The sequence below is a fragment of the Chrysemys picta genome, chromosome 2 (genome assembly GCF_011386835.1).
Source record: "Chrysemys picta bellii isolate R12L10 chromosome 2, ASM1138683v2, whole genome shotgun sequence".
NCBI lineage: Eukaryota > Metazoa > Chordata > Testudines > Emydidae > Chrysemys > Chrysemys picta.
Genome location: NC_088792.1, coordinates 31545501 through 31560838, shown reverse-complemented (window position 1 = coordinate 31560838; position 15338 = coordinate 31545501). Strand labels below are relative to the sequence as shown.

At 39.5% G+C, this 15338-nt stretch overlaps 1 protein-coding gene across 7 annotated transcripts in view; it reads right to left on the bottom strand.

The window, feature by feature from the left end:
* EPC1 (enhancer of polycomb homolog 1) overlaps positions 1-15338 on the bottom strand; it is a 110795-nt gene that overhangs the window by 1978 nt on the left and 93479 nt on the right. For 2 of the 7 annotated variants that reach the window (XM_005290974.5, XM_005290972.5), the window contains exons 11-14: positions 3254-3372; positions 3086-3172; positions 2356-2497; positions 1868-2234 (exon numbers count right to left, since the gene is read on the bottom strand). In XM_005290974.5, the coding sequence (XP_005291031.1) occupies positions 1868-2234; positions 2356-2497; positions 3086-3172; positions 3254-3372 (715 nt within the window). Of the gene's footprint in view, positions 1-1867; positions 2235-2355; positions 2498-3085; positions 3205-3253; positions 3373-4314; positions 4428-9450; positions 9617-15338 lie in introns of those variants that run through there. The other 5 variants (XM_065582891.1, XM_005290973.5, XR_010598216.1 and 2 more) reach the window with 4 other exon arrangements.

Here is a 15338-nt window from a genome sequence, read left to right as displayed (position 1 = left end):
AAAATTTTCAGGAGATAATGCTGCCTACTTCTTATTTACAAATGTCACCTGAAAGTGAGAATAGGTGTTTGCATGGCACTTTTGTAGCCGGCGTCGCAAGATATTTATGTGCCAGAGAGGCTAAACATTCATATGCCCCTCCATGCTTCGGCCACCATTCCAGAGGACATGTTTCCATGCTGATGCTGCTTGTTAAAAAAAATAATGCATTAATTAAATTTGTGACTGAACTCCTTGGGGGAGAATTGTATGTCTCCTGTTCTGTCTTACCCGCAGTCTGCCATATATTTCATGTTATAGCAGTCTCGGATGATGACCCTGCACATGTTCGTTTTAAGAACACTTTCACAGCAGATTTGACAAAATGCAAAGAAGGTACCGTGAGATTTCTAAAATAGCTACAGCACTCGACCCACAGTTTAAGAATCTGAAGTGCCGTCCAAAATCTCAGAGGGACGAAGTATGGAGCATGTTTTCAGAAGTCTCAAAAGAGCAACAGTCCGTTGCGGAAACTACAGAACCCAAACCACCAAAAAGAAAATAAACCTTCTGCTGGTGGCATCTGACTTGGGATGATGAAAACGAACATGCATTGATCCACTCTGCTTTGGAGTGTTATCGAGCAAAACCTGTCGTCATCAGCACGGATGCATGTCCTCTTGAATGGTGGTTGAAACAGGAAGGGGCATATGAACATTTAGCATATCTGGTACATAAATACCTTGCAATGCTGGCTACAAAAGTGCCATGCAAATGCCTATTCTCACTTTCAGGTAACATTGTAAATAAGAAGTAGGCAGTAGTATCTCCTGTAAATGTAAACAAACGTATTTGTCTTCGTGATTGGCTAAACAAGAAGTAGGACTGAGTGGACTCACAGGCTCTAAAGTTTTACATGGTTTTGTTTTTGGGTGCAGTTATGTAACAAACATACAAACTCTACATTTTTAAGTTACGCTTTCATGATAAAGAGATTGCACTACAATACTTGTATGAGATTAACTGGAAAATACTATTTCTTTTGTTTATCATTTTTACATTGCAAATACTTGTAGTAAAAATAATATAAAGTGAACACTGTACACTTTGTATCCTGTGTCGTAATAGAAATCCATATTTTTGAAAATGTAGAAAAACAAATATTTAATACATTTCAATTGTTATTCTATTGTTTAACAGTGCGATTAATCGTGACTAATTTTTCTAATTGCGATTTTTTGAGTTAATTATGTGAGTTAACTGAAATTAATCAATAGTCCTAGTTTTAGCATAAAATGTGAAAGTTTGTTTTGTTTCAACTGAAGTGCAGTATGTCATATTGTCACAATTATATCACACGTAGAAAAAGATGTGTTACCACCAAAACTCAATACATATATTGGTAAAAAGTCCTATAACTAAACATTTAAGACTGACAAAGCATGAGAAATAAATAAGCCTAATTTCCAGTTTAAAATCTGATAATTTTATTACAAAATTATTTTTAAAAAATTCACAATTCACAAAATTCTGCATTACACAGAATTTCAGGGATTCCCTGAAAGCTTTGCTAATGTTCTAACTGTAAAAAGATCTTTGGATGACCATTGATCCAGATTCCCTATAGTCATTCATTTATTGGCAGTATACTTCTTTTAAAGGAGTATGATAAGTAGGTTCTCCCCTTTTATGAGGCTGTACTTTGACTCTCAAATGGATAAACAAGCCTGGTTTTACATTGCATTTAGTGGAGATGAATTTTTCCCTTGATTGGTACTGTCTGGTAGAGCAGCTTTGGGTTAACATTCTGGGTTTCTGAGCTAACAATGTCATTGTAGAAAACCGGAAAATAAAAAACTAAGAAAATTAAGATACAAACAGGACTTACCTTGGTACTGCATCCACAGAGGATGAAGCTGGAACCTTGGGCACCTGACAGTTTGCTGCTGCAGCCAGCTTTAAGGCAGATGATGGAACAGCACTTAAAGTCCTAGGTATATGTCGTGCATTGAGTGTGGAAATAGAGTTTACAGTGGCAACTGATGAGGGTACAGTTAATCGAATGTTGTTCCCAAACAGGACCTGAGTTGTTGCAGAGTTGGCAGCGGTTACTTGGTGACTCAGTGCACTGTGGGAACTCGAAGTCTGTGTTATATTTGAAGGCGGTAACAAGGTTGAACCTGCTGCTGACGATGAACTTGTATGTACAAGTGCTGTAGGTGTAGTACTACTGAGGTGTAAGCCCTTGTATACTCCTGCAGAAGAATGAGATTTTTTTTTTTTAAAGAAAACCTGAGACTCCAAACAGGGGTTTCACATACCAACTATGAAAGCAAAATACAATCAGAATGAATTTAGATTTGTATAGCTCTATACCTGAGGCCTGAAGGATGCCATTCACCCCAATTCCAAGCACCACATCATCCTTCATTTTGAATCCCATCAATTGTTCAGATGTTACCAAAGCTGAAGCAGCAAATTGAGCACTAACAGAATCCAATGTCTTGGAAACAAAACCCTAAGAAGAAAGGTGGCAAATAAATGTGATCAAGCTTCAAAAGGTCAATACTCTTCCTATTTTTATGCATAAACTAGTAATGCACAAACCAGTGCAGATAAAGAAAGAACTGATCCTCACTCTTCCTCAAACCAAACTTCTGATGTTTGGTAAAATTAGATAAATAATTAGATGCAGTATTCCCCATGAACTTATAATTCCAGTACTAAAACGTGCACAAGTATTTCAAATGCACAATACACAGTCCTTCCATAGCATTTCTCACAAGATTTCCAAACCAATCTGGAAGATTCAAGGAGATTCGGATGTCCAACAGTAACTTCTGAACTTTTTTGTTTGTCCACTGACACTTTAAATGTTACATATTTAGCTGTTATATATTTTCACAGCTAAAGACAGGACATGTTTATACATTATTATTAAAAGGTAAAAATCTGGCCTCAGAACATATAGTCTCAACAGGATAACAATATGGCTGGAATTCTTTGCAATATGTATTCCCAAGTCTTTGCATATTTCATTTAATTGATTCACTCATCTTTTTGGATTTTGTTAAGAGGGAGCAGAGGCAATGCCTGCCACACTCACCTGCAGTGTCCCTTCTAAACACTTTACAGAATGGCTATGATGTAGATTCAGGCGAAAGCCACTTTCTTGTTGGTTAGTTTCAAGGTTCTATGGCAACAGTTGACAATTAGAGATGAACCCTGGTGGGAAACAATGAGGGATAAATCATAGCACAGACAAATCCCTCACCTGTGAAGTGTTGGCAGAGGAATTACTATTTGCTTGCTGTTGATGAATTTGTGCAAACTGCTGTTGCTGCATTAGTGCCAGTTGCTGTTGATGTTGCTGGTATTGTTCGGCTGTAAATGCTGAACAAAATATAAAATGAGAAAATACTATATCAAAATATGTATATGTTGTATATATACACACACATCTTTTAGAATCCTAAAACAAAAATGTTTCAACACACCAAATTCCTAAGAACTTTGTTGCATCTTTATGGCAACAGACTATGATCCTTCTAGAGGTTTTGTCCAAACTAAGTTTTCCCCATTGAGCACATTTGCGGTGAAGTATTAAACACCTTCCACATTTAGCTTACAATATTTGAGTGAAGAAATCTCATTTAAGTGACTTTAAGGGAGTAAGCACAAACCACCACTCAGGTAAGACTGATCTGCAAAGTTTGTGTTTTAGTGTAGTAGGTTAAAACCAACTTTCATATGTGCAGATTTGGGGGATTACACCTCTACCCGATATAACGCGACCCGATATAACACTAATTCGGATATAACGCGGTAAAGCCGTGCTCTGGGGTAGGGGTGGGGGCTGCGCACTCCGGCAGATCAAAGTAAGTTCGATATAACGCAGTTTCACCTATAACGCGGCAAGATTTTTTGGCTCCCGAGGACAGCGTTATATCGGGGTAGAGGTGTATCTTGTAGGATGTTGAGCATTCTGAACTTCCATGGACTCCAATGTGAGCTAAGGTGCTCACCACCTCACAGGTGAAGGCCCTCAAGTTTAATATTTAGTTGAAAATACAAAAATGAATTTGATGGTTACCAATGAAGACTGTTTTACCACATTATGATCTCTCAACATAAACTTCACTATTCCTACCACCCTCTGTTTTGTGCAGACTAATATACCTTCTATATTCGTATTAAGAAAAAAAATAAAATCATGCACACTGTCAACGGAGAATTTCATAGAAGCTATTTTCTTCCAAAAAGGAGCTCTTAAGGAATGATCCATTAGTCATAACATGTGTAAATGTCAATCACAATTTTCCCCAGTTAACCCACCTGGGAAAAAAATCCAGTCAATGAGAATGGAGTTGTTTATGCTGATTTACAGAAGGAAGGATGTCTGAGGAAAGACACTGTATTATACTAATTTGTCTATGGAGAGATCAGTTCTAAAAAAAACAAAAAATAAAATTCATTTTGAATCCCCAAAATGGTTTGTATAGTTTTAATGAAGAAAATCTCTACTGTCAATTTAAAAAGTGGGATGATGGTGCAGATTGAATCCATTATAGAGTCAGCCTAGACCACACCATGTGAGTTTTCCCAAATTAAATTTCAGGTGCCCAAATTTCTGTGTATGTTCTCAAAACAAATATTGTGAACATTCTTACGCAACAACTTCCAGTGCTTTCTAGAGTTACGACCGTTACCAAATGGAAGGTATCCAACTTTCTACAAGTCAACACAGGACTTAAATGCTTGTTCATGAAATACAGTATCTTGGCCAAAGCTTTTCTCCTTTGTTCCTAACTGCAGAAAATCTGTACTGCTATCAGACTACATGCATCTAATGTTTCCAGAAAAAAATAAAAGACTAAAATGTTTTTAATCTTTGCTGAATGTAGATGATAGAATAATTAATCAAATGGATTGTGATGATTTGAAAACAGAAAACGAACGAGTTAATCCATAAGAAGTTTCTAAAGATCATGTGTCTTCAGCCTACACTCAACTATGAGTTTCTCGGAAATATTTGCTTCATTCACAGCTACAATTAAGATCTTGCACATGATTATATCTATATGTATCTATCTTTCTTCTGATTATGTATTGAAAGAGCACCAAATCACAGAATCTATTTTAGGGTTTTATACTGCTGCCCATCACTGTAGTATTTGAGAGTCTGTATCTAGCAGCTGAACACAGTAAAATGGCATAAGATTTCAAACAAGTTAGAAGCTCTTCCGATAGAGCTCTTTAGTGAATAGGCATACAATGGTTGTTTATATATAGCCATGTGTAATACACTGCATCACCTTCCAACTTATTTCTTTTAAAAATATGGCAAACTGAACTGAGATTTGTCTTGAAGATTTGGGGAAAAAAAAAATCAAACATTTACTGCGTTAGTAGGTATTTCATTTATATAAATCTTTTTATTAGTTAATTATAACTAGTTGGTACTATATTACAGTGTTTTGAAATTAAGAGTTTAAAGTATCCATACAAATAATGACTAGGAAAGTTAAGATTTTACAATTTAGATGATTTTTCTTCCTGTTCATTCTTAGTCATTTGGTGAAAGGACTTTGCGCTCTAAAGTAACAAGTTTGTAAATGTATTGCTTAAAAATGAATTGAAATGAGTTACTAAAAAAGAGGAAAAATACATAATTTAAGATTCCAATTGATAAACAATACCAACATAAAGCTGCATATACATTTTAAACAAAGTTTATCTAAAGTTATGGCCCCCTTTTATCTTCCAAAATCTGAATTCAGGATTTTACATTTCAGCTACCTATGATATCAGTCATTTGCTAGGGAAGCAGAGTGCCAAACTAATTAGTTTATAAATGAAAAGACTGTATAATAATAGTTTTAAAATATAATTTGTAAATTAAAAGCCATGTTAGGGGGACACAAGATAATTTAGTCTTGGGCCTCCGCCTCACAATTACCCCCAACTTCTTATATCATTGATTACATGGGGAAAAAAAATCCAGTTAGTCATTAATACTTTGAACAATGAAACCAGACTGGTCAGTTTGATTTGCATATAGTTACTTTCAAATTCCTTAAACATTCTCTTTTGCAACAATAAAATATTGTAATAGCATGGAAGCAATAAAAACACTATCCATCAGAGTTTTAATGCTACATTTTGGGCCTAAACCACTTGAATATTAAAAAAATTAAAATTACAAGTTAACATTTCTGTTTAACAAAGTTAAACAAAATTTAACATCCTTGTCTTGTTACTGCTGCACAAAAGCATTGAGTGTGGTCATTGTTGACAGTATTTGACAGAGGTATTAATTTGGTACTTTTTGAAGGATATATTTAGATTTACAAATGAATGTAGTTTCCAAATAGCTTTTCAATGAATTATTGCAGTCCATACAAGAATTACCTTTCCAGACATTATCAAAATAATTGCAGTAACCATTTAAAAAGGCAAGTGAAAAGAAAAAAAACTGATTTGCACCCACAGCATTTTAATTATTTAGGCCCAAATTTAAAAAAAAAAAAAATAGAGGCCTAAGGAAGCACTGAAATTCAATGTTAATTGGCTGCCTGACTCCCTTAGGCATATTCGAAAATCCCAGCATAAGCAGTACAAACGCCTGTTAGCTTTTCTCCTATAACTTCTGGACACTGAGATTACACCTAAAGCATTGACAAGTGACAATTTTTTTCTAGTGGTTAAAGAACCAGACAGTCAAGGGCTCCAAGCATAATTTCCAGCTCTGCCAAAGATTTGGTGGGTGATCTTGGGCTATTCACATCCTCATTATCCTCAGTTACATCCATTTTACAGACAGGAGGAAACACCTCTCTCATAGGGCTATTGCTCAGAGTCAAAGTTTGAAAACTGCTTAAGTACCCTCTGATGGAAACGGTTACAGAAATGTAAAAATATTTGTCACCCCCATAGCATGTGTCAAAATGCTACTTTCACATAACAAAAGGTCCAGTATACAGGCCATAATCTGAATTTGTTTTAAATCTTTTAGTCACAGAAGCTAACTTTTTAGTCTGAGCTACCTATGGAAAAGCCCTACATACATTGATGACATAACCAATCAGAAATGCTGATAATATGCTCTGTCCAAACCCAACTGAGATTGATTTTTCTGTGAAGGGGTCTGCATTAAAGAAAAACATCCTAGTTGGCTAAAACAAATCAGATTTATTCTGCTTTTACAGTCCTCCTAATCTGCTTCCTAATTTTCCTCCCGTACTGAGTACAGATCAGAATTCTCTTGTAGGCTGCTAGGCCAACAGTGCGTTTAGCTCTACTAGTAAGACACTGGTGAGACAGAAGATTTTGGGAACTCGTTTTTCCTTTGTCACACACACACAAACACACAAACACCCCACCCAAAAAACCTTGTAAGTGTCCTTACTTTTCAACAAAGCATCTCAATATGCAACCTAATCTTCAGTATCCTTTATTTTCAGTGCATTCGTACAAATCTGATTGGGATTGTGCAAGGCTCTCCTGTGAAATTATGGGTCTTCATGGCAAAGCTGCTCAGCATTGTAAAGTCAAAGAGAGGGTCTAAAGTCTTGAAGTTCAGATCAAGAATGAAACAGTTTCACTATTTTTTCATAAGTGCAAAACTGAATTTCTCCAACAGAATATCACATTTCCGAAAAAAATTCTGTTCACCTCTATGAAAAGCCATTTAGTACTAATATTTGTGGACTGGCAGCAAGTAGCTGCCACAAACAGACTAACTATAAGGATTGCAGAGCGAATCCTTTTTGCCTTCATCTACCTCATATGTTATTGCTTGTAAAGTCAAACCAAGTTTGTTGTGTAAACATGAAAGCTTAGCATCCCAGAATCTTGAATGTCAATAAGATCCAGGTAATGAAGGAAAATTCTAAACTTGTTGAAATGGATAATCAGTTTAAAAAAAATTCTAAGAGGATACTTTCTAATTTTTTTTTTAATTTATTGCTGTGCAGACTTTTGGAACTTTTATTACTTCTCAGCTCTTATTCCATAAATGAAATCATACATGCTTGAAAATCTGACAGACGAGATGAGTGATCACCTCCAACTGGTAAAGCTTCTTATTTCTAGCTCCTACTTCTACCATTCAATTTTTAGTAATAAAATTGTGAAGTGTGGCTCTTAACATCAATGCTCACAGAAGCATGTTCTTATGACAATTTCGCTAGAAAATAGCTTTGCACGTTTTACTATGTGGTACAATCTGACTAATGAGAAAAGCCCAAATCTTTCATCTGTACATATCTGTCTTAGATATAGATTTGTTTCAATATTTCAGTCCAAGGAGCAAGAAAGTAAATACTAATGCAGTAGATTACATTTTTAATTCTCAGATCACACAGTGCCTATTTTTTCAGGTACTAATGAAGACCAAACATCAAGTCTAGCTATTCTAAGATCAACTATATCTGAAACCATGTCAGAAGAATCATGCTACACCGTGTGCATTTCCCCAACATAAGCTAGGAAGCCTAGATAGAAACTGCAGTAGAACAATGATACCCAAGAGAAATATAAGTGCACCGTAAAAAGCACAAAATTGTGAACTTTGAAATTAAAAAAAACCTCATTGTAAAAATAAAATATTTTTGACAGTTTCAGTTTCTTCAGATCAACCACATTAGGGTTGTGAAGATTTCCATCAGAGATCATTCTGGTTCCTCATAACCAGGGGTGGTTCCAGGCACCAGCGCAGCAAGTGCGTGCCTGAGGAGGCAAGCCACGGGGGTGGGGGGTGGGGGTGTGGAGTGCAAGTCACTGTGAGGGCGGCAGTCAGGCAGCCTTCGGTGGCGTGCCTGTGGGAGGTCCACCGGTCCCGCGGTTTCGGCGGCGGATATGCTGAAGCCATGGGACTGGCAGATCATCCGCAGAAATGCCGCCAAATCCGTGTGACTGCGGACCGCCCGCAGGCATGCCGCCGAAGGCTGCCTGACTGCCTTGCTTGGGGCGGCAAAAAACAGAGCCGCTCCTGCTCATAACCAGGCTTCTGAGGCTTCTTTAAAACAGAGTATTCTAAGAATGTTGAACTCTAGGATGAATGAACATACTAGCTAGAAATTAAAGAGGCATGTGAATTTTTAAAAATTCTTACTCAAGTTATGATAGAGAATAATGTACTATTAGTAAGCTGATAACTTTTAGGAGGCATTTAAGTCAGGCTTCCATATGGCACCAACTTTCTAGGACTATAAGGGCTGTAGGTTTGGATGCCAACAGATCAGTAGCATCTGAACGCTTTCATATTTCCTAGCAAAACCCAATACAGTAAGTTCAGAATAATACCTCAAATCTTAGTAACCATTTTTGATACGTTAAAAATGAAAAGTAATTGGAAGCGTTAAGATTTAGGGCCTGACCCAAAGTCTACTGAAGTCCATGGAAAGACTCCAAATTGCCTTGAATGGGCTTTGAATTTGGACCTTAAAAAGAATGACTGTATAACATCTAACGGGGCATACTGCAACGAATTTCAATACTCTTCTTTTCCAAATTTTTTCTCTACACAATAAATTGTTAGCATTTCTTCCGAGACATTGCATTAATGACTAACAGCATGACAGTCTACAAATTAAAAGATGAATTTACCCAAAAAACTGGATCTCAAGTTGGTTATCTGAAAAAAAAGTATGATAGTTCAAAGGTTTGATTTTGTGGTTATATGTAAGTTAGCCACAAAAACGCTTTCCACAGTAGTGTTTGCAGCACAATGGCTGAACTGAAGCAGAGTTAAAAATCAGCAAGTATCCTGGCAAACTATTTCTTATACTACTTGACAGTTTACTAGTTCAGATTGTAATGTTACAGGTTAGTCAGTTCACCCATAATCTGAGTTACTGTCAGGCATCTTGCCTTATGGAATTGTCCCACAAGGTCCAATAAAAGGGATATTGTCTCCATCCACTTTGTACACTTCCTATACGCCACCTATACAGTTCATTTCCTCAGCATTTTAGTAATTAAGAAATGTACAGTGCTAGGGGTTTTCCATAAACAGGAAATAAGCACAGAGGTTTGCTGCTTTGAAAAAAAGTCGCAGTATGGACAGGTACTTTAATTGTAAAGAACTGAAGATTTGAATTAATAACCAATTCTGGAATGACGACGACTCAATACATTTCAAATATCCTCTTGGTCATAGGTGCAATCTTGTGTGATAGCTCAAACTTTTAGGACAGGCAATAGTTGACACAGTAGGCATGCATTTTTCCAAAATATTTAAAGAACACATTGATTTTACCTATCAACTTTACAGATGTGAATTTCTCTCTATAGTTTTTTTTGGCTCAGTAGTTAAAGTCATCCCACTAAACAAGTACAGTTTAGCTTGATGTGCCTTGTTTTACATACTACTTCATACATACAAACTGTTGTACTGTAAATCTGAATAGGAAAATGAAGATTATTTACCTGTAAGTGGAGCTTCTTCGAGATGTATGGTCCCTATCTGTATTCTACAAATGCGATATGCCTGTGCACCATGCACCTGAGTCAGGAATTTCGTGCAAGCAGTGTGTATTGACCCGCACATGTGCCATAGCTCTCCTTGTGTTCCCAACCGAGGGCAGTGCAGGCCAACGCCTCTCCAATTTTCCATGCTTACCTCAGAGTAACCACTCCGCAGCAGAGGGGATGGAGTGCAGGCAGTGGAATACAGATAGGGAACACATCTTTAAGAACCTCCAGTTATAGGTAACTAACCTCCATTTCTTCTTCATGTGATCGTCCCCTATGTGTATTCCACATGTGGGAGATTAACAAGCTGGTGGTGGGTGTGAGGATGCAGAAGTGATAGCTGACTATCCCCATTGCTATATCTGCAGTGGACTACTGTACCAGGGCATAAGGTCTGGTGAAGGTACGAAAAGAGCTCCAAGTAGCTGCTCCACATATCTAGTATGGGTACATTTCTCAGAGATACAGCTGAAGTAGTCTGCTCTCTGGTGGAATGAGCCTTTACACCTTCTGGGGGTGGGGGATACCATTTGGTCTGTAACAAAGGATAATACAATCTGAGATCCATTTTTAAATTCTGTGCACTGATATAGGTTGAAATCATAATTGCTCTGGAAACAAATAGGTTTAGGTGTCTAATGACCTTTGTTCTTCGCAGATAAAAGGCCAAAGCCCTCCAGATGTCCAGAGAATACCGTCTTCTCTCCTCTTCCAAGACATGTGATTTAGGAAAAAAAAAAAAAAAAATACAGGTACATGGATGACCTGACTTATATAAAACTCAAACTATCTTGGGCATGAATTCGGGGTGGGGGCATAGCAAAATCTTTTCTTTACAGAAGCTAGTATATGGAGGGCCTGCCAATAAGTGCTCCCAGTTCTGACTCTTCTGGCTGACGTTATAACAATCAGAAAGGCCACCTTCATGGACAGATGGTCACTGTGCAGGTGGTTAGTGGCTCCAAGGGAGACTTAGTAAGAGACAACAGATCAAAATTGAGGTCTGATGGAGCTTTGAACTTCACCACTGGTAGAAAGGATCTGCGAATCCCCTTCAAAAAATTCTAGTTGTGACAGGATGCCTGGAGATCATACAGTTATCTATTGGAGCACTGAAAGCACAGACAGGTGCTAAATGTACCCGCAGGGAACCGAACGCATGACCTGAAGACTTAAGGGTAAGGAGATTCTTTAAGATATCAGGGATTCTGGTGGAGTTCGGAGACAAAATGCATTGATGAATCCAAGCAGAGAAATGCTTCCATTTAGCTGAGTAAAAGCTTCTTGCAGAATCTTGTGTACTTTGGTTAAAGATTAATTGCACCCTCTTGGAACACGAGCATTCTATCTCCGATGCCCATCCAAATATCAGGCTCTGAGTTGGAGCAGACTTGAATTGGGGTATGTGATTTTGCCTCTGGGTTGCGTTAGAAGGTCCAGTAACGTGGGGATGTTTATGTGTGGTCGTACCAAGACCTTAAATAGATCGATGAATCAGAACGGTCTTTGCCAGTTGGGTGTGATGAGGATGACTCATGCTCTGTCTTGGTGGATATTCCATAGAATGCCAGGCAATCCTTCCACAATATCAGGAGGGCATCTCCCAAAAAGTCTTTGTCTAGTGCTGGTCTGGAGCAGAACCAAGGCAACTTCCTGTTTGCCTGTGAGGTGAAAAGGTCCCAGGCTGGCATTTTCCATGACCAAAGACGTAGTCGAAAAACAAATCGTGAATCTCCCATTCTTGATTTGTGGACAAATGCCTGCTCAGGCAGTCTGTTAGGGAATTTTGCACCCTGGTAAGTATGCTGCTAATAGGGTTAAGTGATGTTTGATGCACCAATTCCAGAAACTGACCGCCTCTACACACAGAGATTTCGTTCCCCCTTGTTTGTTTATATAAAATACTGTTATCTTGTCCAACATTATCTGACTAGGTTTGGATTGGATGGAGGGAGAAAGGCATTGCAGGCCTGACAGAGTGCCCTGAGTGCCTATAAGTTGATGTGCATTCTGGACGCCCTCTGCCATGTGATCATCCATGTGCACACCCCCAACCCAAGAGGGAGGCATCGGTAACTATGGCTGCCTCAGGTGTGGGTGTGAGGAACAGCATTCCAAACCAAACCTTTTCCAGTTTTGTCCATTACACAAAAAAGGGCCTAATACCTTGGATGGAATTGTAACCTTGTAGTTTGGTGCCCTTCACTGGTGAATACGCCAAGAAAAGGCAGGCTTATAAGCACTGTAGATGTAATCTGATGAATGCGGTCACATGTGTGCATGAAGTCAAGTGGCCAAGGAGTGAAAGGCAACTTCCAACTGATGTCCTGGGCCTGATGACGACCTTGTGCATAAGAGTGTTCATGACCTGAAACCTTTCAAGAGGTCAATATGCTGTTGCTGTAATTGAGTCTAACAATGCCCCTATGAAATCTATGTACCTGGGGAGGTTTTGGGGGGGGATTTTTATGACTGATGCAAACACCCAGGGAAGATAAAAGGCTGAGGAAAACACTGGTTGCCCTGTGGAACTCCTCAATGGGAGTGGTCTGCAAGAAGCCAGTTGTTGAGGTATGGGAAGACTGCAAATCTTTCTCTTCTCATCCAAGCAGTCACCACTGAAAAATCCTTTGTAAAGACCCCAGATGCAGTGACCAGACCAGAGGGGATTAATCTGAATTGGTAGTGGTCTTGGTGGAAGAAGAACCTCCTGTGGGCTGGATGGATATCAATATGAAAATATGCATCTTTCATGCTGAGAGCCACAAAACCAAGTGCTCTCCTCCAATAAGGGAATTACTGATGCCAAGGATATCATGCAGAATTTTAGTTTTCAGATAAACTTGTTTAACTGATGTACATCAAGAATTGGCTTCGATCCTCCATTCTTCTCGGGGAATCAAGGAATAAGGAGAATATAACCTCTTCCTGTGGTGTTGAGGTGGAACCATTTCTGTAGATCCCCTGAGGAGCAGGGAATTTACCTCCTGTTGTAAAAATCTCCTTGCGAGAATGGCCCCTGAAGAGGCTTGTGAAAAGGAGTGGTCAGAAACTCTAGTAGATAGCCTCTTCTAATATCCCTATGTCTGTAGTTAGGGCCCTCCAGTCTTTGACAAATAGGGTAAGGTGACCTCCAAATACCTGAATAGGGAAAAGAAGAGGCATCAGTAAAGGAACGCTGTCTCGACAATCCTGTCAAAAACAGAAATTCTTCTGTTGGGGATTAGAGTGCCTAAGTGGTGGTGGATGTTGCAGAAGCTGGATTCCTGGGTCTATACATCAACTATATTTTCATGGTGGTTCCTGAGCACATTGATGATAAAAGGGCTGAGAAGATGGTCTTGCCCTATATCCCTGTCTATAAAGCTTCCTCTAGGGGGGGGAAGGGGTACGAACAAGCAAAGCATTATTCTCACATCTTTGAGGCAGCAGAGTTGTATCTGTTTTCTGATTGACTACCTTATAGTATCAAAGGTAGATCTTGGATGGTACTCTGCATCTCTGTACAAAAATCTGAGGATTACAAACATGAATCTCTCCTCATGGACAATGGCTATAGCCATCCCCCTCCATGCAGTATCTGCTGCATCCACTGTGGCTTGGAGTGAAGTTTTGGCCACCACTTTGCCTTCATCCACTAAGGCCTGGAAGTGGGCTCTATCCTTCTCGGGAAGCTGGTCCTTAAACTCTAGAAATCTGGCATAATTGATCAAATCACAAATGGTCAAGAGGGCCAAGAGGAAAAGAAGACCTTTATTCCCAAAAGATCAAGTCTCATATCCCTCAGAGGGAGTAGCCTTTGGATGCTGTTGCTCTGTAACTGCCTGCACAACCCTGTAGTTTGGCAGCGAGTGAGAGAACAAGAACCCTCCCACTTGGCTGAGAAGTGCTACTTTGTCCCAACCCTCTTAGGAGTAGAAGCACAAGAAGCAGAGGTGTCCCAAACTGCCTTTGCTGTGTTTATGATGGCCTCGCTGATGGGGAGCGCCACGCTACTGTCTACTAAGCAGTGCTGAGCCTCCTGAATTTCCTTCAGCTGGATTTGTAGCTTTGCAGCTACTCTAAGCAATACCTTGAGCTCCAATGGGGCTGGTTGCGTATGGCTGGGTGATGGCAAATAAGACTCTTGCACCATTCCTGGGTGCCTGGGGTAGGGCTCCCACAGTCCCTAATGTTGCCAATAGGATACATCCACCAGCAGAGGGAGACCCCTTGGCATCAGGTACCACCCGTCTCTTGGCCAATCGTATCTGGCTGGAGGTCGGAATCCTGACCTTTTACGACTTGTCTGGGGCTGCCTCTCTTTGGTGCTGCAGATACTCTTTCAGAGCCTCCAACTCATCAGAAGAGAATGCCACATCCCTGAGCAGTGGTAGGACCAATGACTGCGCTTCAAAGCTGGTGGGTGGAATGGGAGAATGACTGTCTCCTTGTGATAACGATGTCCTAGAATATAGACAGACCCAACAGGAACAGTGAATGCAGACACGGAACAGCAAAGATGTCTTCTGGGGAGACACGTCTCCAACTGGCCCCAAGTACAAGGAGAGCTGCTCTGGTCGCTGTTTGGGGTCGCATTGCTATCAGTGCTGCCTGGGTTCCTGAAGTGGATTGAAGCACCAGGAGTTGTCTATCTCGTGTCTTCACCACTGGAGCTGGTGTTAGAATCAAAGGATCCGTACCCTTGCATACCTCCCATTCTTGTCAAGATTTAGTCAACCTTTGCACCTGTGCACACTGGCTTTCTTGACTTTGACAGGGTCAGGGAGAGATCCCTTCTTTTTGGGACAAACACATACATAGATGACTTATGTCTAGGAGAGTGCCCCTTATTCTCTCGTCAAGCCTTCTCTTTAGGCTTAACACTTAGCCTCCGTTCCTGA